At 51.1% G+C, this 22,309-nt stretch overlaps 1 protein-coding gene across 4 annotated transcripts in view; it reads right to left on the bottom strand.

Annotated features, from left to right (window-relative positions):
- KLHL17 (kelch like family member 17) overlaps positions 1 to 20,336 on the bottom strand; it is a 38,075-nt gene extending 17,739 nt beyond the window's left edge. Inside the window, exons 1-4 of one of the 4 annotated variants that reach the window (XM_084651402.1) lie at positions 20,205 to 20,336; positions 18,965 to 19,193; positions 16,208 to 16,363; positions 446 to 698 (exon numbers count right to left, since the gene is read on the bottom strand). In XM_084651402.1, the coding sequence (XP_084507528.1) occupies positions 446 to 656 (211 nt within the window). In that variant the 5' untranslated portion in view covers positions 657 to 698; positions 16,208 to 16,363; positions 18,965 to 19,193; positions 20,205 to 20,336. Of the gene's footprint in view, positions 1 to 445; positions 699 to 10,000; positions 10,250 to 16,207; positions 16,364 to 18,964; positions 19,432 to 20,204 lie in introns of those variants that run through there. The other 3 variants (XM_084651403.1, XM_084651404.1, XM_084651405.1) reach the window with 3 other exon arrangements.
- Between the last annotated feature and the right edge of the window lie 1,973 nt (positions 20,337 to 22,309).

Here is a 22,309-nt window from a genome sequence, read left to right as displayed (position 1 = left end):
ACTACCCGTACTCCTGTATCATCAAAAACTCAGAAGCCTGGAGCTTAGTTAAGACCATGTAAGGTCTAGATTAGACCCAAGCCCCGTTCCCCTCTCCCTCCCCGTTCACATCACTGGTCTGACAGCCAATTCCCCCTGGCATCAGCAAGAGGGGGCCAGGGCCCACAGCCTGCAGGAGATGCCTTTGGAAAGCCAAAAACTTCCAGCCTTCTTATCCGTGGCGAGTTGGGGATGGAAGGCCTGGTGCGGGAACTGGGTTTGAATGGGGGAAGGAGGCTGCTGCAGGAGGGGGAGGTGGGTTGAGAGGTGGGGAGCGGTGTGGAGCAAGGCGGGTCAGAGAAAGTGCACAAGGAAGGGGTTTGTGGTCTGGAGCTCTGCAGGCCCGAAGGGAAGAACAAAAGGGAATGGGGAGAACGTGGGCTCCTGGGAAGAGTCAGATACTTGCTTGTGAACATGGCGTGGAAGTAGGGGCTGCAGGAGGCCAGCACCACCTTGTGGGCCTTGATCTCCTTGGTGCCCACGTGCAGCACGATGTCGCACAGCAGGCCGCGCTGCCGCATGCGGTTCATGCAGACGAAGGCGTCATGGTAGTGCCGCTTGGAATTGTGGGAGATGCTGTGGCCGTCCCGGTTGAGGAGCTGCATACCCCCCTCCATGGCTGCAGGGCGACGGCGGGCACTCGGTTCTCAGCGGGGTCACTGCAGGGGAAAGCCAGGGAGGTCAGCGAAGGAGGAATGACTGAGGTTGAGCCACTTCCTCAAGGCTCCCACCAAGCGATACACTCGTCTGCTTCCTAGCCGAGCAAGCCTGCTCAAAGTCCCCCCGGGAGGAGAGCGTCCCTCATACCAGGTCCCCTGCAATGGGCCCCACTGGGAGGAAAATGCCTTCCTGCCCCCAAACTTTGCAGTGAATTCTCATGAGCAAGGATCACCCTAGAGAAGCATCCGATGCCACAGAGGAACTGAGATGCCACGGGAGTGCCAAGAGTTGTGGACACTAGGGCCAAGACCCCATCCTGCAATGGTCCAGCTGAGGGCAGGACATAGCCCACTGGGTGTAATTAAAATAAGGGCAACATTCGGTTGGAGACATGGCTAGAAACGTACACAGGAGCTTTTCCTTGAAGTTATAGCCAGGTATCTTATCCAAGTCAGTCTAACAATGCACATTTCCAAGCTACACCAGCATAGGCATTAATCTTGGATTGCTACCTTTTCCCTTTACCATAGCACACCAGCTCTGCATGGGTGAAACAGAGCTTAATTAAAAGACCCAGGCTATTAAAACAAACACAAGACTAAAAAATTGAATGATAAAAATAAATACCCAATGCTCCCTGTATTATACTCAGCAGCGGTGTTGTAGATTATGAAATAGACCATGGGACTCAGAGGACTTGGGTTCTATTCCTGGCTCTGGGTGACCTTGGGCAAATCACTGCCCCTTCTGTGCCTCAGTTTCCCTCTTCACCAGTTGCCTGCTCAGAGTGTAAACTCTTTGGGGCAGGAGCTGTGTCTTACTATGCATTTCTACAGCACCTTGCATAATGGGGACCCTGGTCTATGGCAACAGAAATAATTCATCACCATGCAGCTGGAGAAGAATCTGCCACTCTACTTCACTGATACAAGCTATTTGACTATTTAAACTGCAACTGAATAGTATTAGTGCAATATTTTGAAAAGAGCAGTTTGTCTTTTCAGATCTCTGGTCTCTTCTCCCGCAGAACCTGGGGCCATCCTGCAGCCCAGTTTGGGAAAGGAGCCCTCTCTTCCTTGAAGTTCTTCAGATTGCTTTGAAAAGAATAAAGACCAATGCTCTGTTTCCCTCCGCACGTAGTACGCTGCCTCCCCAGTCAGTATAGTGCATGTCTGGCCTCCACCCCAGAGCCCCGCAGGTTTTTCAGATCCTGACATAGCTCTGCTGGGGACCAAACTGGGGTGCCCACACATTCAAACGTAGGTCAGACCTATTGCTCCCACATGCTGCTGATGAGGGGCTCCTTTGTACTCTGGCTAACATCCCCAGGTTGCCACCCTTTATATAGAGGAGCCCATTTGGGGTGACAACACAACCCATCTGTTAATCATATAGCTCATATAGGTGTGGGAGAAGAATTTGCCCTATGGTGGGTAATTCTTCCTGCATTGACTTTATCACTCTCTCTCTCTCTCTCTCTCTCTCACCCAGCCCAACAACTTGCTATTTGGCTACAGCAGATCTAAGGAGACGGATAGTCCTGGAGACCAACCACAGTCTCAGTCAAGGTTTTGGAAATTCTCTTTAGCAAATAACTTTGGATTTTTTGCAGGCAGGGCATGGAGATGGGGTGTTACGCCAAGCCTGCTTTACCCACACTCAGGAGTGTCTTTGAACAAGCTTTGGTGTAGTTGCTCCACCAAGAAAAAGCCCCCCTGGATGGGGTCACGAGAGCACGCCACAGACATACCCTTTGAATTCAAGAGTAAGAATGTTGCACCCCCCCAATCCATGTCATCCCTAGTGAATCTGGGGGGGGAAGGGTTCCCTATATGAGGGATGTGGGAAAGAAAGGCATTTGTTTCTGCTAAGACATTTTCTTCTTCTATTGCCATGCTGGCAGGCCACATGTGTCTAAGCCGCCTGCCATGTTTTGAAAGGCGTTTGACAGGCTTTTAGATTCTCACTGCAAGCAGCAGCCAAAGAAAAAGAAAAAAAAACAAAAAAAGTGAGCCAGGAGGGGGAAGGAAAAAGGCAACTTTTGAAAATCATTAGCCACGTTCTGATCAATCCACCTGCCCCTGCATTCCTGCAGCGAGAGAGTCTCCCCAGCCTCTGTATCCTGCACCGCACCTACACGCCACCGTCCGCCAGGCATTTAAAAATAGAACTCCCCCATGCAGCAGTTGCTCAGCCGTGAAGACATTGATTTATTTATTTTTAGCAGCACACAATGTACCAGGATTGGGGTGTGGGGGGGGTACAATAACATGCAGGAGAGAAACCTGCAATGCCCTCTGGTACTTCGATTAACAGACACACACAGAGGAAGGAGAAAAATTTCAGACTCTCACCCCCATCGTCTCCAGTGGAGGCTCACACACACAGGACAAAAGCAAAAAACCAAAACAAAACTGCTGTTTCCAGCGATGGGTGCGTGTGGGGGGAGTACGGGACATCATCATGCCCTTGAAACGGGGAAATGCATCGGATGATCGAATAGACCTTCTCCATCTGTAAGTCCTGGGAGCCCAAATGCTGATTACGAGAGTCCTTAGTGAAGCTGCAATATGTATAATACACGCCAGGCACGTTAATTAACGTGGGTAAAATGCTGGGCTGAAAGGCAGCCTGGTGAATGTGAGGTATAATTATTACCCTCTCAGGCTGTGCTCAAGGACTGTTTCCAAAGGCTGTTTTATTGTATTGGACGGGCTTTGCAATAATTGCTTTATTCCCCTCCCCAGGTGCAATCTCCTGAAGACAAACCCCCAGGCTCCCTGGAGGGATCCGTGCGCCTCCTGAAGCTAGTTTACCTGCTTAATATGCCACCAGGCGTGCTTTTGCCCATTACGATGTTAGGCATGCTCCAGTTCTAATTGGAATCACTCGCTGCCACTTTCCACATCTCGCCAGCAGAGGTGGTGGAGGAGGGGGTTACGTGAAAAGAGAGAGACGTAGGAAGCAAGTGGACACCAAGATCTTTCCTTGCGCTCTTCTGAGCTTGCAGCAAGAGCCCCGTCATGCCAGGCATGCCCTGGCTGAAACTGGAGGCTGGGGGAGGGGCTTTAGAATTTAGAAAACAGGGCTGGAAGACAGGACTCCGGGTTCCCTTGCCAGCTCTGCCCCTGAGTCGCTGCACAGCCCTGGGGAAGTGACTTGCCCATCTGTGAAATGGGGAGAATGATACCCTCTTTACAAAGAGCTTGGAGGTCAGGGAAGTAGAGGCGCTAGGCATTATCCTGTGCAGCTTTCCCTGACTCGGGTTTGTGGAGCAATTGTATCTAAACACCCTCTTGGCACCTCCTGGGGGTGTTCACCCCCCCGCACTGCGTCCACATAAACATGCTGCATCCAGCACACACAGAAGCAGCCACCCTCACAGCAAGGCATGGGAAAGTGAATGCACCAAGCCACAAGCACAGGAGATCCCTGGGGGGTACCCCTCCCAGCTAGGCTTCCCGGCCTGGTGACAGAGGAGCCGTTCTCAGAGTACCATGTGTAGGGGCCGCTCCCTTCCCTGGGCTTCCTCTCCTTATATTCACATGGGGGGTTCTGACTGGTGACTGAATTGCCAGCCTGCCTCAGAGCACAGAGCCCTCTTTCCTTCCTAGAGGCAACATTAGCCATCAGTGATTGACAGGAACGGGTGGGGGCTGCCAGCCAATCAGGGGGGAGGGGAGTCCCAGAGAAGCAGAGCCAGCAGTAGTCTTGTAATGCCATAAGGGGACATAAGTCACAGACAGGGCAGTAGAACATGCAGAGAGACCGCAGCAGCAGCAAAAGGTGTCAACTCACCCCCTGCCCTCCATTCCTGCTGGGGAGGTGGAGCATGGGCAGTTAATGGACAATCAGATAAAAGGAAACCAGGCACTTTTTAAACTGCATTATTGAGATGCCCTGGAAACACAGGTTCAAACCGCCGCAGGGCCGACCGGGGCCTCCCAGCCCTCCCTCAGCAGAAAAACAGAGTTCCGTGCAGTTTACTAAGTGAGGCGTTTGGGGATGGGTCCTTAAAAACGGCTTGTGGTCTTGTCTTGCCCTCAGGTCCTTGCACAAAACTTCACTGTTGCCCTGTGTACTGTATATTGGTTGCCACTCGCAGTATCACCAACCTCAGCTGCTTGAAAATGACTCAGCCCCTCCAGTAAGGAATTATTTTGGGTAAGTTCTATGGCCTGTTCTATGCAGGAGATCTCAGGGACCGGCACCGGTTCACGGTCCGGTCATTGAGAAACACTGGACTAGATGATCACAATGGTCCCCTCTGGCCTTGGAATCTACAAATCGAGAATCATGGTTTTTAAGCACATCTCACAAGAGCGTTTTGGTTCCATTTCTTTGCCTTCTGGTGTCTGAGCCTACAGGGGACACTTGACTCACAAGCTTCTCTGCAACCCTAGAAGCTCAGAACTTATATATGTAAAAAAAGTAAGCTGAGATTCTCAGGAGATAGCATAAATTCAGGAGCCGGGGCTTTAAGACAAAACACCAACCATCCCAAGAGTGGCAATAAAATCGGGAGGACTGGCAAACACCCCTCCATGGGCTGCTGCGTTTCACTGGCCTTGGACATATAGCATTGGTAGACTGGCTGAGGATGGCATGCAGAGTCACCCGGTCAGATTGCTCTGGGGCAGGACATTAGGCCAGGTTGCTTGCAACGCTGCAGCATGAGAGAACGCACAGCATTCCCCACCATGAGACGTCAGTCTCTGAAGACAGGAAACATGAACCGCAGCATCAGCTGGGGCAGGGCTGCTCAGGCAACCCAAACGGGTCCTGCAGAAGTTAGGTGTTTAGTCTACATGGGACACGCAGGGAAGTTACTTAAGGCAAATCAGCTGAAGAGATGAAGTCAATGCCCATAAATTAAAGCACGTTATTCCCCTCCCCGGCATGGATGCTCTCATTCAGGAGTAAACTGGCCTCAGTTCACTGTAACTTAATCCTCAAAGACAACCCTGGGAAAGTGGACAGATACAGTGCTGTCTGTCCTGTCTCCACCCGGCTGACAGACTAAACAACAGCTCTAGGATGGGAGCCACCGCTTCCCTCTCAATGGGGAATTGTCACTGGTCAACACTAAAATGTTAAGGCTGCTAAGTATCACACAGCCAATTGTTTGAGCAGAGCCACTGGGATGGTGGGTGGAACACCACTGCGTCCCACTCCTGGCTGTAGCTAACAATTGGAAATGTAGTTTTATCTGTTCTTTCTCAATTAGTCTCCAAGAAACCCACTAGGGGCTCACACACGTCTCAGTTTGTGTCACCTGAGCACATTGCACACCTCAGGGGCTCCTTGCATCCCTCCACACACTGGGTGCCATCTCTCATCTGGCATTCTCCCTACCATGCCAGGGGTTCTGTCTTCAAGGGCGTGTCTACATGGGGATACTCAGGAAAGTTAAAGGTGAATCAGCAGAAGGTGTGAAGCAACCAATCATCTCCCAGTACAGCCACGCCATCCCACACAGTCTGATAGTTAACACAGAAGGGGCCGTTAGCGATAGAGAAGTGATATCTAGACAGGTGTTCATACAAGGTCTGATGGAGAAGAAAAACAAACCCTTGCCAGTCACCATGACGACAAGCTGAAGATGAGCAGCTGAAGATCAGAGGCCACTATAATGGGCCCTAATTGGGCCCCCTGGTTAGCAGTCTCAGCAGAGAGGCTAAAGAACAAAAAGGCCATGGAGACTGGGTTCCCCCATTCCTAGAGGTGGTCGCACCAAGTCAGAAGTCAAGCACACTGCACTACTGCGCCTTGTACCGTGGATAGAGGGCCTGATCCTGTTTGCGGGGTTGCCCCTTTGCCTTTAATGGGTGTGGGTTCCCAGCCGTAATGAGAGGACTGTCGGAGTTGGCAGGGAAAGAAGGGAATCTTCGCTCTGCCCCTGCTTGTGCTGGGGGCACAGAGGGGGAGCCAGTTCCTAGCAGCACTCTCCGACGAGATGCCGGCACTAAAAACATGCACGGGAATAAGAAATCTCACGCTCAGGAAGTGAAGGTTCTGTCAGCCCCACTGAGAGGGAATGAATAGGGAACAGTGCCTGGATCACAAGAGACAGTGAGCCAGTCTCCTGAACAAACAGGGGGAGAAACAAGCTTGGTTTTGTTGAGCGCGCAGACGTTGGGCTGCACGTGTGACACGTCAGCTCGGATACATTCAGCGGCCGATGAATATTAATTTCTTAAGTTACGACCGGAAAAAAAACAAAAACAAAAAAACAGAAGGTGGCCGTGCACAACGGCTCGGTTAATGAATGCAAATGATCCTGACCCAAAGGGAGGGCTGTTCTCTTGCCCAAAAAAGCATATTTTGGAGGGAGTGAATGGAAACACCCTGAGCTGTGAACAGGGCCAGAGAGTCAGTTCCCCAGAAAAAGGCTCTGGGGTTGCCCTTCACACAGACAGGCCTGGGAGAACTGGCTTCTCTTGGCACTGCAATCCTGGCTACCTTGCCAGCTGGGAGCTCTGAAATGCTCGGCACAGGATGCCTCTTTGCAAGAACCAGGGTGCCGGGGGACTCCCAGGTGGCTGCTGGGTAGAAGGTCACATTCCCTCCAGCTGACGTACCCAGCATTCAATTTCTGTGCTTCCTCAAGTAACTGGTCATATGGAGCGATGCTACGGCTGGGCCATACACAGGTTTGAGTCTACTACTGTTTATTGAGTTAACGGACCGAGATCTTTAGCTCATGGAGTAAAGACCCGTGATCTTAGAGCCAGAGTTCCGGCCTCCCGCTGCATCTCCCCACTCGTACGTTGCCTTTGAACCAGTAGCATTCCACAGCACTACTGGAGAAAACCATTGCTGGGTTTCACTCCCAGTGGGAAGCAGAAGGAAAAGGGTTAACGAAAGAGCCACCGTGGGGGAGGGATAGCTCAGTGGTTTGAACATTGGCCTGCTAAACCCAGAGTTGTGAGTTCAACCCTTGAGGGGGCCATTTAGGGATCTGGGGCAAAAATTGGGGATTGGTCCTGCTTTGAGCAGGGGGTGGGACTAGATGACCTCCTGAGGTCCCTTCCAACCCTGATATTCTATGACAGATTTGGTCTATGACATATGCGCAATATACTGCAGTGGTGTCTTCTCATTGGCAGTACGGATCCCTGTCCATCTTGGCTTCCTGGTTCCAACTCACCATTGAGAGTCTTACACTAGCCCTAAAAACCATGCACTTGATTTGTGGCTGACAAGTGACAAGAGGCCAAAACCCAAGGCCACTTCTGCACCAGTGAAAGCACTGAAATGTCAGTATCCAGTCAGCTGCAAGGAGCGGGAGGAGCAGGAAGAGACCAGGCTGGGGGATCTGTGCATCCTTTGTCACAGCTCACTGGCAGAGGTGGGACACGCTGGAGAGTCAGGAGTGCATGTCCTCTATTCCACCCCAAAGCCAGCAAGTGACTGGGATGCTTCTAGGTGGAGTGTGTATATACACACAGACAGGTGTAAGACTTTTCCTTTTCAGGTCTCTGCATTGCTCCTAGGTACCCCCTCTTGCACTGCACCGATAATTCATCCCCATCCTTAGCTGCAGGCCTTACAGTGCCCTTAAAAATCTTTTCAGGCACAAGTCCTGCTCTCGCAAGGCTACCAAAGCACCCTGGACACAGCATGCTAGGGTGATCGGCAGCACTGGATCCCCACCCAGGGCACCCAAGAGAACAACCATCAGAAGGGGAAACTGAACTGGCTGCAACAGCCATGAAGACCTGAGGGGCCCTCCAGAACGGGGTGTGGAGGGAGCAGTGGATTTGGTTTGGCTTGGGGAGCACACCTTTCTCCACAATGCACTGCACCCCTGTACGCCAGGCGTACTTAGCTCCAACACTCCTGTACAAAGGGGAAGTCTGATCTGCTTGGCAGGGTCTCTTTAACTGAACCCACTGGCCCAGTATCATCCTTGAGCCCTTCCTAGCACCTCCAGCACCCCAGTGTGAAGGATGGAGCAAGGCGCAGAGAGGCGGCAATCTGAATCCTCATCAGCCTGACTTGGTCGGGTTTTTTCCCCTACTCACTGTGCATTGGCGTGAACAACTTCATAAGGGGCAGGGTTAATCTGGCCCTGACACTGTGCCTATGGCTGCACCGTTGCTATTAGCTAGTGGTGTTTGAAGGACACATCCCCCCGACCCGGCCCGCACACACACACAACGCAGGGATTTTACCCCTCAGGAATTGCTCACTGTCACCCATGCTTATGAGCTGTTCAGGAAGAAGCCAGGCGAATATCACTAGGGTGAAGCAGGCATGGAGAATGCCCTCAGCACGGCACTCCCCCGCTGGGGCAGCCGGCCAGCGTCTCATACCACTCGAGAATTGGAATGACGTGCAGGGCTGCCCGAGACAGGGCCCTCCTGGTCCCCTGGGGGCAGCCAGCTCCTCAGGGTCGGAGGCGATCTAGCTGCATTTAAAGAGAGGAGACCAGAAGTGGGAGAAGTCTAGCATGTGGCTGGTAGGCTGAGCTTCAAGATGCAGCGGGGGCCAGACATGCAGAGTCGCTCCCGCCCCCTCCCCAGCAGCTCCCCAAACACAGGCTAAGGAAAGGGAACAAGAGGAAGAGAAGGGAGCATGCAGGTATTGGGGGAAAGGGGCTCTCTCAGTGCTGAGTTTGGGAAGGTGATGGCTCTGTATTTTGTAACAGTTTGCAGGCTATTACCTAGCAGTGATGGCCAAATCTAGCTAAAGGTACTTATATGCTCCCGCCCCCATCACGGTCATATTAAAGCACCTCAATCTTTATTGTATTCATCCTCACACCACCCCTGTGAGGTAGGGGGGTGCTATTACCCTCATTGTACAGATGGGAAACTGAGGCACAGAGCAGCTGAATGGCTTGCCCAAGGTCACCCAGGAAGCCTGTGCCAGAGCAGGGACTTGAATTTCGGTTTCCCAAGTGTTAGGCTAGTGGCCTGACCATTGGGCAGAGATCCAGATTACATATCAGGCACCGTCTCCCACCTGTTTCTGCAGCAGGCAGTAGGGTCCTACGGAGAGGCCAACTTTTGTTTCCCTTCCCCACCCACCCCACAAGGGTGTGCAACAGTTCCTGAAGGGGACCCCATTCAGCCTGCTTCCTCCTGCAGCATTAGGGATCTAGGGAGGTACATGGAGGGAGGGGGGCCTGTAGATCCTTCCCATTCCTGAGCCATGGGTAGAAGGATGGGGGTAGGAGGGACAAAGAAGAGGCAAGAGGCCTGTCCCCACCTCCCACAGCAATTAGACCTTTTCCGCTCACGGACTTAACGAGCTTGTCCTCTCCCCATTTCACCACCATGGTGTGACACTGCACCTGGTTTTCAAGCCAGTAGATGATAGGTTGCGTTGTGCTGTTTGCAACAGGACAGGTCTAGTGAGTCTCCATAGAGGCCCGGATCTTGCCTTCAAGCATCCTCGTGGCGCTCAGCACTGCGGTAGGGGTGCGCACGCCCTTGCATGGCACATAAACAGGGAACACGACGCCATCGGGCTCTGGTGCAGACGGAGGTTACGTGTGGGCACCTGCAAGGTCAAGCACTAGATGCACCCTCCTCACTGAGATGCAGTCTCAAGCTTCTTCTGCAGCTCCTTCCTTGCTTGTAAGTACATGGAGTAGCAAGAGGAGAGGACAGTTTGAGCAGAGAAAGGACGTGTCCAAGGAAGCATGGGTTCAGGTAAGCTCATTAGGCGCTTAGTTCTGGCCTCCCTCCTTTGGTCACCTGCCTAGGAAACTTCACTACGAGGATGTGAGTGTGTGTCAGGCTCAGGCCCCAGGTGCAGAGCCATTCTGTGGATTCACCCTAGCAACCAGACCAAGTGGGTCTCATTAGCTCCAACTCAGGAGGATAAAAGGCTGACTCAAGAGGGAGGATTTCTCCCCAGAGGAACGCCTCTCCTTAAGGCATCCCAGGAGGAAGCATAAAGTTTATGGCCTCGATCCTGCAAATGGATGTATCTCAGCAGACCTTGTACCCACAGAGACAGACTTGGGTCCTGACTCTGCCATCGGGTAAGCACAGCCCTGCTTTAGAGGGTTAATTAAATTAAGAACAGGAAAGGGGCATGTTTGGGCAAAAACCAATGAGTTCGCATGAGCTGCAGCAGGATCAGGGTAGGGAACTCACCCATGTCCACAGGGCTTCACAGTTTGGGATTAAACGTATACTGGGATTAAATGTAAAGCTATTTGGTGCAGGGACCATATTCTTCTTGTATTTGTGCAGCCCCTGATATTGACTGGGGCACTGTTAGAAAAGAGTAATGAAGGCTTGGTATTTTTCCCCTGTTTAAACATTTTTTATATGTTAAATGCTTTCCCCATTTCCTCTTTTAAAAAGACCCTAATAATTAGCCCTGTCTTAAGGACTTTTGGGGCATTTGTATTGTTCTAGGGAAAACTCAATTCAAAATCCTCAATTTTCCGCACACGTGTGTGTGTGTGTGTGAATTGCACACAAATGCTTTTTTTTTTTTAAAAAAAAAAAAAAAAAAGAGGGCACGGATAGGGTTAGAAGTTGTCCTCTGTGTCACACTGGGGCAGAACACAAATAGAGGACACAGTCCCCAGGAACAATCATGAGGCACAAATAGCCTTGCTGACAGCATAACAATAGGCTCTGTGGTTCTACTGCACAGCATTGCCAGAAATACAGCATGAGCAAATGCATCAGTAAAACAAACCAGATACCTGGTGTGCAAATTCTCACCCCTCTCACCTTCCGTTTGAAGAGAAGCAGTGCCAGGTGATGGCATGAAATTAACACAGGAGTCCAAGCTAGGGTGGCCGTCTGTGCAGTATTTTAAGAGAGGTCCCAACGTCCTACAGCCTATATCCATGAAGCAGTTACTAAGGAACACGAGATCAGATGAGATGTTTGCAAGCAATAATAATTTCTAAGGCCCCTCCTCTCTGTATTCCAGGGCCCCAAAGGACCAGACTCGGATATAAAGGGATGGTTTTGAACCATCACCAAGCCACGATGAGATTCCAACCCTTAAAAATAAGCATGATCCCATACTTTTCAGACTTCTCCTTCATATCCCTGGAATGCTGGTAGGCACCCCAGTGTATACAGCAGCTCAAATTCTCACAGCCCTGTTATACAGCCAAAACACATGAATAGTGGTCACAAAAGTCCATGTGCCAGTATTCTGGCAGAGCTAGAGCGCAGCACAAGGGGCCTATCGGAAAAGCATATTTCCTGTGGAATTGACCCCCCCCCCCATCCCCATTTCCAAGGGGCTTGTTGCACAGCTAACCTCCCAGGGAAGCAAATCCGGCGCCGTAACAGCCCATTGATTTCTTCAGCTCAGCACAGCTAGAAGCCAAACGACACGGCAGAGAGCCGCAGGAGGGAAGATCAAGTGTGCCTGGGAAGGTGGCACTCAAAAGGAAACCCCAGTTCTGCCCTGCAGATGCCATGGATTAGCACCGTTCCTGACTGACAGACATAAATATGTCGGGACAGGACGCGCCAACATCGACTCCTGGAGGAAGGGGCACTCAGCAGCCCCATCTCGCAATTTCCCTCCTCACCCGCAGGGAGGGAGGGCACAAGGAGAAAGCACACAGGCCCCCCCTCCCCAGCCAGCCAGCAACAGAAGCCAAAAGACTAAACTGCATGTTGCGTCTGTCATGGCCTCCGACTGCCGAACAGCAGATCCCCGCGCATAGATGCATCCTCTGCAGCAAGACCCAGCGAGCGACAACCACGTGCACAAGCCTCTAGTACAACCTGGCCTAAAACGTCATTGAAAAAGGCCTCTTCTCTTGTGTACCTTTCCCCAGCGCGCATCCTCCATCTGCAGGCCACCAGGACCCAATTAACAGAGTAGCTGTAATGCTCCTTGACGGAGTTGCTTCTTTCTGCTCCCAAGAAAACACACACACACACAGAGCGCCTGCTGATCAGCAGCATTAATCAGCTCTTCGACTTGCCTAGAGTGTGGGGTGCAACAGATAGAGATGACTCGCACTAGCTCCCAGCTCTCCCTGTACGTTTTTATGAATTAGACATAACGACGCGCATTGAATCCTCCTGTCTAGACATCGGCAAGGAAGTGACAGGCTGCCAGGGAGTGTGTGTAGCTTTGGGGGTGGGACGCACACAATCGCCAGCTCTGTAGCATGCAGAGATTGTGGTGGCTGCAGGCAGGGTATAGGGATTGGCACACTGCCTGTTTGGCCCAGGTCAGTATCATTGCTTTAACAACCTTCATCAGGGCTTTGGGAGTCCGCTCCGGTGGGTGGGGAGGTTTGGTGCCTTTTCCAATTAAAAGCGTTTCTTCTGCACATCCGTCCCGTGCACCTGCATTTTTTAAAAAAGGGTGAATTTCAGGCTGGACGATGCCCTAGGGCAACGCCTTAAGGGCGGTGGTGGGAGTGCCAGATAGAACCTTAGCAGCATCTGCACCTCGGCTATGGAACTCTTGCTCCTGCGAGAGATAAGGGGCTACAGGTCTCACCATGTTATGAGCTAAATGCAAAATCCATCTCTTTGGCTTGACTTCTCCACCCCTCCCCAGCACTTTCTTCACACAAACTACTCCAAATCCAGTTCTTTCATCTCCAGGCTGGGGAGAGGCAGTGTAAAATACCCTGGGGAGGCGCTCAGGTCCTGCAGCAGTGGGAGTCAGATGTACCCAACAGATGGGGTGCCTGCATGCCTGGATCTTCCCAGCCCTGTGCAGAAGTGAGGGGGGAGGGGGAGATCCTTACTCTGATCTAGCCCTAAGCAAGCTAAGGACTGAGATCCAGTAACCAATTCCCATGGCCACTCCTTATTAGAGCAGGGGCGAAGACCTCACAGGAGGCAAGATGATCCCACATACCCATCTCAGGGAAGTATCAATTCCATGGAGGAAGACATCACTCTCCTCCCCCAGGTGCACTCAGCCAGGGAGCGGACTGGCGGCAATGAAAAAAAACACTTTACCTTTGGTCAAGGAGCAGAGATGTCCCTTCTGGAGGAGATGTGGGTTGTGCAGCACAATTGCCTCCCTCCCTCCCTGGGAATTCTCTCTGCAGACACAAGCATGCATCATATTGAGGATATTGCGTGCATGTGTCTGGTGCCCCTGCAAGGCTATAATCAGGCCCAGTACAGGCAGGTTCCTCTTCACCATCCTGCTGATGCACCTCATTCCTTCCCTGAAACTCCCCCTATGCTATCCTTCTAGGCTTAATGCTGTGGTACCCGAGCGCTGCTCAGAGTTATGCACCTTTGCTGCTGCCCATTGCACCACCCCATGGCAGGTCCAGTCCTGGGCCTTTCCAGGTCAGTATCATCCTCCCATATTAGGAATGGTGGAAACTGAGGCACAGGGAGAGAGTAAGCAACTTGTGCACCGGCACAGAAGATGTCAGTATCAGAGGAACTCAAATTCAGGAGCTGCTGGCTCCCCATCCTGTGCTCAGGCTACACCACTCTGTCTCGGCGGTACACCAAGCGAGGTGCATGCATTCTACCTGCCCAGGCTCAGAGCCTCTGATCACAGGTGGCAACTTACTGATATGGAACTGGCCACTTACTCCTCAGCTATACTCCACTATCTCAAGGAAAGGATATGTCCATTGAGGAATGGTAGGAAAACCTTGTGTGTACGTTGTCACTACAAACAAAATTAATGCTCTGGAGGATGGTGTGGACTGCACCCTTAGCAAGTTTGCAGAGGACACGAAACTGGGAGGAGAGGTAGATACGCTGGAGGGTAGGGATAGGATACAGAGGGACCTAGACAAATTAGAGGATTGGGCCAAAAGAAATCTGATGAGGTTCAACAAGGATAAGTGCAGAGTCCTGCACTTAGGACGGAAGAATCCCATGCACCGCTACAGACTAGGGACCGAATGGCTCGGCAGCAGTTCGGCAGAAAAGGACCTAGGGATTACAGTGGATGAGAAGCTGGATATGAGTCAACAGTGTGCCCTTGTTGCCAGGAAGGCCAATGGCATTTTGGGCTGTATAAGTAGGGGCATTGCCAGCAGATCGAGGGACGTGATCGTTCCCCTCTATTCGACATTGGTGAGGCCTCATCTGGAGTACTGTGTCCAGTTTTGGGCCCCACACTACAAGAAGAATGTGGAAAAATTGGAAAACGTCCAGTGGAGGGCAACAAAAATGATTAGGGGACGGGAACCCATGACTTATGAGGAGAGGCTGAGGGAACTGTGATTGTTTAGTCTGCGGAAGAGAAGAATGAGGGGGGATTTGATAGCTGCTTTCAACTGCCTGAAAGGGCATTCCAAAGAGGATGGATCTAGACTGTTCTCAGTGGTAGCAGATGACAGAACGAGGAGTAATGGTCTCAAGTTGCAGTGGGGGAGGTTTAGGTTGGATATTAGGAAAAACTTTTTCAATAGGAGAGTGGTGAAGCACTGGACTGCGTTACCTAGGGAGGTGGTGGAATCTCTTTCCTGAGAAGTTTTTAAGGTCAGGCTTGACAAAGCCCTGGCTGGGATGATTTAGTTGGGGATTGGTCCTGCTTTGAGCAGGGGGTTGGACTAGATGACCTCCTGAGGTCCCTTCCAACCCTCATATTCTATGATTCTATGAAAGCCACAATGCTGTGGCCTAAAGCACTGGACTAGAACTCAGAAGACCTGGCTTTTATTCCTCGCTCGGCCACTGGCCTGCTGGGTGACCTTGGGCAAGTCACTTTACCTCTCTGTGCCTCAGTTTCCCTGTCTGTAAAATGGGGATAAGGATATTGCTCTCCTTTGTGAGGTGCTGGGTATTATTATTACAACCATCTCCCCATGGAGTTCTGAGGCTCATACAGGGATCCACCTGCATGGATGCAGTTGCAAGCTTGGGGCTAATCCTCTAACAGTGGACTCCTGGGGCCAGATTTTCTGAAGTGCTCAGCCTACGGGGAGCACATTGGGTGCTGAGGTCCAACATCAAACCAACCCATTAAAGGCCCAGAAACTAAGCTAAGCCTTTTCTCTCTACCTCTTTATGAAGGGTCAATGTACCTAACACACAGGCTGTCAAATAACAGGACACGCTGATGAATGCACAAACCCAAAGGGTCAAATTCTGCTTTCCCCTGCCCTGGAAGGCATAGAGTGGGAGCACTTTTACCCAACCCTGTGCACCTGCCTGGAGGCAGCAGGAGTCCATCAATCGGAAGGCACAGGGGAGCATTGGGGCTGGCAGAGGGCCTGCTCGGCTGCTTTCAGTGGTCCTGTCTTTCCTCCGCTTCTGTACAAGTGAGGCGGTGTGGTGCTGGCTCTAGGATTGTGCTGCCCTTGCATAACAACAGTGGCCACACTACAGCCAAGCTGAGGCTCATGCACAGTCCTCACCTGCCTCCGCCGGGACTATCTTTAATATGAGCCAGAGGAAGCATTAGCTTTAGTTTAAAATACTAGTTGTTTGTATTACAGATGCCCCATTGCCCTGGGTGCTGTACAGACACAGGCAGTCCCAGCCCCAAAGAGCTTTACAAACTAAACAGACAAGTCAAATAACAGGTGGGAGGAGAAAGAGAGGGCCAGGGAACTGAAATGACTCACCCAAGGTCACACAGCAGCTCAGCTAGGAATAGAACCCAGATCTTCCGACTCACAGATTCACTCACAGATCACCAAGGTGGGGGACAAAATTAAGTGGGGATAATGGACAGCCATGGGTTCCTTCTGAGCATCACAGTCTGGGATACCAAGCTAGGCCTTTAAAAAGAGAGAGAAATGCTAGAATGGTCTTTTCCTGAGCTGTTGTGATGACGAAAAGATATATTATTTACGCAGGAGGCTGTGTGACAGAGCTATTGATCCTGGGAATCCTTTGCAGGTCACGGCTCACTCAACAGCCAGGATATAAGGAGTTTTTACACTTTCCTGGGCATGGTAGAAATATTCGTGAATAATTTTCAGCAAGACAAAAAAAACTCCCAAAACCTGCTCCATCAGTTCAGAAGCCTTAGCACCCTCCTCCGCTGAATTACGCCCCCCTTTAAACGAATGTAGCAATTGGGTGTTTGTAGTAAACACTGGTCCAGAGAGGAGCCCTTGCTACCCCACAGCGGCCAAAAGTGATGCAGAGCATGATGGGCCATTAGTATTCCTGTGCTCTCAAAGCAATACTGGGTCCAGTAGGACTCATGGACTACATAGATCCCCGAACAGAGGGTGCAGGCATCATTTCTGCCCACTCCAACTCACTTCCCCAGCCAGTTCCTGACCAGGAGCAAGTCACACCCACTTTGCTGTCACCTGGCTTCATGGTTTGGTCAGAAATTGGGACAGGAATAATATCTTAGAATCTGCATTCAGAGCCAGAGCCTGGTGTCCACCAATGCGTGGACAAAGCAGCCCAAAAGTACTTCACAACCTCTCCATGTTACTTCATATGCATGAAGATCAGGAGGGAAATTCCCGGGAGTCTACATGCAAGACCCTTTAGAGAGGAGCAGCAATTGTCCATTACTCCCTTCCAGGACATCACAAACCCATTGAGAGGCCATTCTGCCCACCCTCACTAGACTACACAGCGAGTCAACACCTTGCAGACATGGAGGGTGGAAGTGGTGGATAGATCATATCAAATCAATGTGGACTTTTTAGCTGTGTCCATGGCTAGAAGGGAATGCCACCCACCAACATCCATCGTCTCCATTCCATAGCCAGACGGGCAGAGATCCCAGGCAACCCACGAAATCCAAGTGGAGCAATTCAGCCACAACTGTATCTTTGCCCGGCAGCAACTGTTGATGCCCAGAGATGGTTTCTTGTGGAAGGCTCTAACCGCCACTCAAGGGCGGCTGGCAGATTATTTCTCATTGGAGAGGCATGAATGATCAAAGTGGGCCCCACAGGTTCTGCACTGGCCTTAACCTGCCAGAAAGGACACATGTCTATTTTGCAAGTGGCTGACCGCCATAACTTCTGTCAACCCCACACCTTGGTGGGCAAGGCCATCCAGCAGATATCGTGCATTTCTTCCCTCCAGTCCCCTCAGGAACAGCCTGGGTCCCACCGACCTTATCTGAAAGCCGACAGCTCCTCAGAGAGGGGATGCTCTACTCGGTTACGCTGAGGCAGTCTGGATGGATCAGACCACCCCTACTTGGGACTGGTTCGGCCAGTCTAGATGTCACAGCTACTACAGTGACAGCGGGAGGCTCTCTCCCCCTCAAAGGCAGCCACAGCAGGGGGGCAGGGAAACCCACTTTGGTGCAACTGAGCGGGCTTGAAGGGTCTCCCTGTAGCAGTACTCCTACCTTTGCTGTTTCAGCTGCAAGGCAGGGTGGGGAATATCAAGACTAACAGGGTGCTCAGATTTCATCTCTCCCATTGCAGGGTTAATATGAATGGAATTGTAAGAACACCTAGAAGGCTGAAAACTTCCCCTCTGAGCCTCCGAATCTCATGAGGCTTCAGCTCAGAGTATTTTTTTAATGAGTTCTCTAAAAATGATGGAAAATAAAGTCCTATTTAGGACTGAGATGCTTAACTGTAGCAGCATAGAAAAAGGCACTGCGATCCTGACAGACAGCAACCAGAGACTGCTAAAGCAGATCAGCTATTTAAAACCCAGGACTTTTTAAAATAACTTGCTTAGATCAGCTATACACAGGGGAATAAAATGGATTTTAAACCCCAAAGCCTAAGTGTTAGGGTCCGGTTGGTAATAAGTAAGAGACACAAAAGGCAGGTTTAATGAGAACTTAATTTTGCATGTGTCCTTACAACATTTCACTGGACAAAAGGCATCATGTTACCTCAGGGCACTCCGTGTGTAATCCCAACCCTCTATCAACTTGCAAAGAAATTCACTAGCTTTATGGTGCGGAACATACATGGTTTTGCTCTATCAGCCCTAGGGTAAAAAACAATCGTTTGAGAGGGACATCACACACACACCCACACACAGCAAATTCACTAGAGCCTCTCCTGCTAGCCAGGAGAAAGTGCCTGGTTCATCAGAAGCTATATATGGCCCTAATTTCTGCCCTGCTATGGGAAGGAGCGCTTCCCACTTCTACAATTCAGCAAAAAACAAAAACAAACAAACCCACCAAATCCCACTTGGCACACAGCTTATTTTTGCAACGGGGATTGATGACAGTCGTAAGACAGGGCACAACTTCTCAAGGAGAAATTGCGACTCTCTATGCCCCCTTCAAAAAAAACAAAACAAAACCCAACTCTTGTTACTAACAGAATATGAGGGGCAGAAAAGCCTGGTAGGGGGAGAAGATGCTTTGGGTCCTTTTCCTTTGCATTCCCCGTTCCCTCCCGCATCGACTCTCCTTGCTCGGTCATACTTACAGATCGAGGTGCAGGGAGATGGCTCATCGCTAATCTCCAGCGCCCGGATCTCCTCGGAAGATGCTGGGTGCGTGTTTGCGCGCTGTCCCCCGCTGCTGATTCTTCAGGACCACCCAGAAGCCCCCCCCCTCTCGCTCCACGCTGGGCAATGGGAGGCAGCAGGTTTCCGATGGTCCGAGGGCCGCCAGCTCCCGATTCCTTTGTCCTGAGCCCCCCAAATTCTACAGGGCTGAAATTGACGCAAATGTAAACCAACCAGGTGCAGGCAAGACTTTTAAGGCCGCTCCGCCTCCTTCCCCAGTCTTCCCCAGCACGACACGTTTGCCCGCTCTTTCAAAACCACTGGCCCAGCAAAAGTCGTGATGCGGGTTCTGTACTGCCGGGGGCAGCTGTCAGCCTGCCCTGACCCACCCCACGGGGGCTGGGGGGGGGGACGGGGAAGAGGCGGAAGCGGCCTCTAGTCATGGGAATTCCGCCTTAAAAAGCCGGTCTCCTGGATGCAGGGCGCAGTACTGCAGGCTTTTAGCCACTGCACCTGGAGTCGTGCGGGGACAGGGGGATTTTAAACTGCACTTGACCCCTCCCCACGGCTCCCCCCCCCCACGGCCACCCCGAAAGCCTTTTGCAAACATGCAATATATTTAATATACACAGGCCTTAAAAGCCGGTGAGCCCCTCTTTGAATCGCGCCGGGTCTGAAAGCTGCAGCTCTCCGAAGGGAAGTCACCCGAAATAACCCCGCCAAGCCGCACGGGTTTAAATGCAGCAGAGACGTACGTTCGAGAACAGGCACATTAGCAAGAAATCAGGGGCTGTCTGTCTGTCTGTCTGTCTGTCCGGCCGCCTCGCCCAACCAGAGCTCAGCCTTGCGGGCTCCCCACCAGCCCTTGCCTATCCCGCAACCGCAGCTGCTCCAGCAGCAGAGAAACAAAGGGCTGCAAAAGTGATTTATGGTCCGGCTCTGTTGCAAGGCAAGGCAAGATAATGGGGGCCTGGGAGGGAGGGGAACCAGAGCAGACGGGGGGGTGCATTGCACTGTACCGCATCAGCCTGCAAAAGGAGTTAATCGCAGGACACCGGCTGCATGCATGATGGAGACAGAAGACCGCAGCAAGGATGTGTGGCTCTGCAGTGAGTCCACCTTCAATCTCCCTCCCCATTGTTCAGTGCTGCGCTCCCCAATGCCTCTCTCCCCCTCCGTGCAAAAAATAACAAAGACCCTTTCCCAGAGCACACTCACCCAAGTGAAACTTGTGGGGGGGGGGGGCTAGGAGCTAGCGCTGGCTTGGTCAGACAGGACGGTATCCTACTGGCTCAGCTCAGCCATAGTTGCACTCAGTTCGTGGGTTCAAATCCCCCCTTCGCCCTCCCCTCTGAGCGTGTCACAGAGGGGCTTCCTTTTCTCCCCAGTGCACCTTTCTAATCTGTGTCTGGCGCTATAACAGCTCTTTCCGTGTAAAGTCGCCGCCTGCTCCTGAATTGCAACCTGTGGTATTTAGTAGGGCTGTGCGGTCTGGCTCTAGACCTTCCCTTTCATTGCTGGGTTGGAGACGCTGGTCAACGGTACTAAAAATCCTAATAGAAAAGTGGCACGTTCTTTAAAAAAAAAAATCCTCTACAATAATTAGTATCAGGACTGGCAAGCTGGGAACAGGTTGGATGAGAGAGGTTCTTTTAACAAAGGGGTGAGATTTGAAAGTGTCCCATTGCCACAGACACACCACAACCCCCTTCACAAGGAGGGAAGTACTTTAAGAAAAACCCGTAAAATTGATCCAAAATCATTGGAACCTTCCTCCGCAGGAATGCAGTTTTCTGTAAGGCCCCAAAGAGGATGGATTCCTGCAGAGCCCCGTTGAATCCAACAGACTTACATGCATAGCTGCCTAAAGGGATTCATTTGAGTAAGTTTTTGCAGTATTGCAATCTTTATGTGTAAAAAGAAAAGGAGGACTTATGGCACCTTAGAGACTAATAAAATTGGTTAGCCTCTAAGGTGCCACAAGTCCTCCTTTTCTTTTTGCGAATACAGACTAACACGGCTGCTACTCTAAAACCGCTCTTTATGTGTGTGTGTGTCTGTAAATACAGAGAGAAATAGATGTTAGCATTATAAAATAGGTATGAGAGAGACATTTTAATAGTCAAGAACATGGGTTAAATATTAAACTATATGTGTTGTAGAAAATGTGAGATAGAGAATATTTTGGTATTAAATTATACACATTCAATCTTGAAACATGTTTGCTCTGAGCACTTTTTAAAAACCCACCTTTCTACCAAAACAAAACACTCCACTGAACACTGTTCTCCTCCTAGGTAGGGGGTAAGAGAGAGAAGGAACCACACGCGAGGGACAGTAGCTCAGTATGTAAGAACCTATGTAGAATAGATATCGCGATTGATACTCAGAGATATCATAGAGAGAGTTCTGTAAAGATTCAAGTCAACATTGCCAAAGTAATTTGTTACTTGGGTGCCCAACTTGAGGCACTTTAAAGGGGCTTGGTTTTCAGAAAGTGCTGAAAACCAGGCCCTTTGGAGGAGTTTCAGACTGGGCACCTATACACCCTAGATCACTAGTCACTTATGCAAATCCAGCCTAGAGCGCTATCACCTGATGTCTTTAAAAAGGAATGTGCTTCAAGGGTTGGTGTTTGCTGTTTCATACTGAAATCTCCGTCTCTATATCAGTAGAGAGACTCAGAGCTCAAAAAGCAAGCCTATCTCCAGTTTCAACCAGTGCTTGTTCTGTGGTAGAGAGGTCCATCAACGGCTATTAGCCAAGATGGTCAGGGAGGCAACCCCATGCTCTGGGTGTCCCTAAGTCTCTGAGGACAGGTCTACACTTAAAATACTCCACCTCCATGAGAGACTTATCGGGAGAAGCCCTCCCGTGGACATAGTGCTGTCTACACTCGGGTCAACTCACCTGCAGAGCTCAGTGGTGTGGATTTTTCACACGCCTGAGCGACACAGTTCTACTGACTTAATTTCCTAGTGTAGGCCTGGCCTGGCTGGCTGCCAGAAGCTGGGACTGGAGAGCAGAGAATGGGTCACTGGAAAAATTCCCTGTTCTGTTCATTCTCTCTAAAGCATCTGTCCCCGGCCGCTGTCAGAAGACAGGACACTGGGCTAGATGGAGCACGGATCTGACCCAGTATGGTCCTTCTGCTGTTCCTCTTGACTCAGCGCAGGTCCTTTAACCGAGAGCGAGCTCCCCCTCCTAGATCGTAATCAGCTGAGCCTGCGGAGGCAGCTGTTGTCATGCGCCCTCCCGCGTGGCGATTCTGCACCCCCACCTTCGTGAACCAAGGAATCCACCCTCCCGGCCTCCCCCTCGGC

Source organism: Lepidochelys olivacea (assembly GCF_965140295.1).
Source record: "Lepidochelys olivacea isolate rLepOli2 genome assembly, chromosome: 18".
NCBI lineage: Eukaryota > Metazoa > Chordata > Testudines > Cheloniidae > Lepidochelys > Lepidochelys olivacea.
This window is presented reverse-complemented; position numbering and strand designations above follow the sequence as displayed.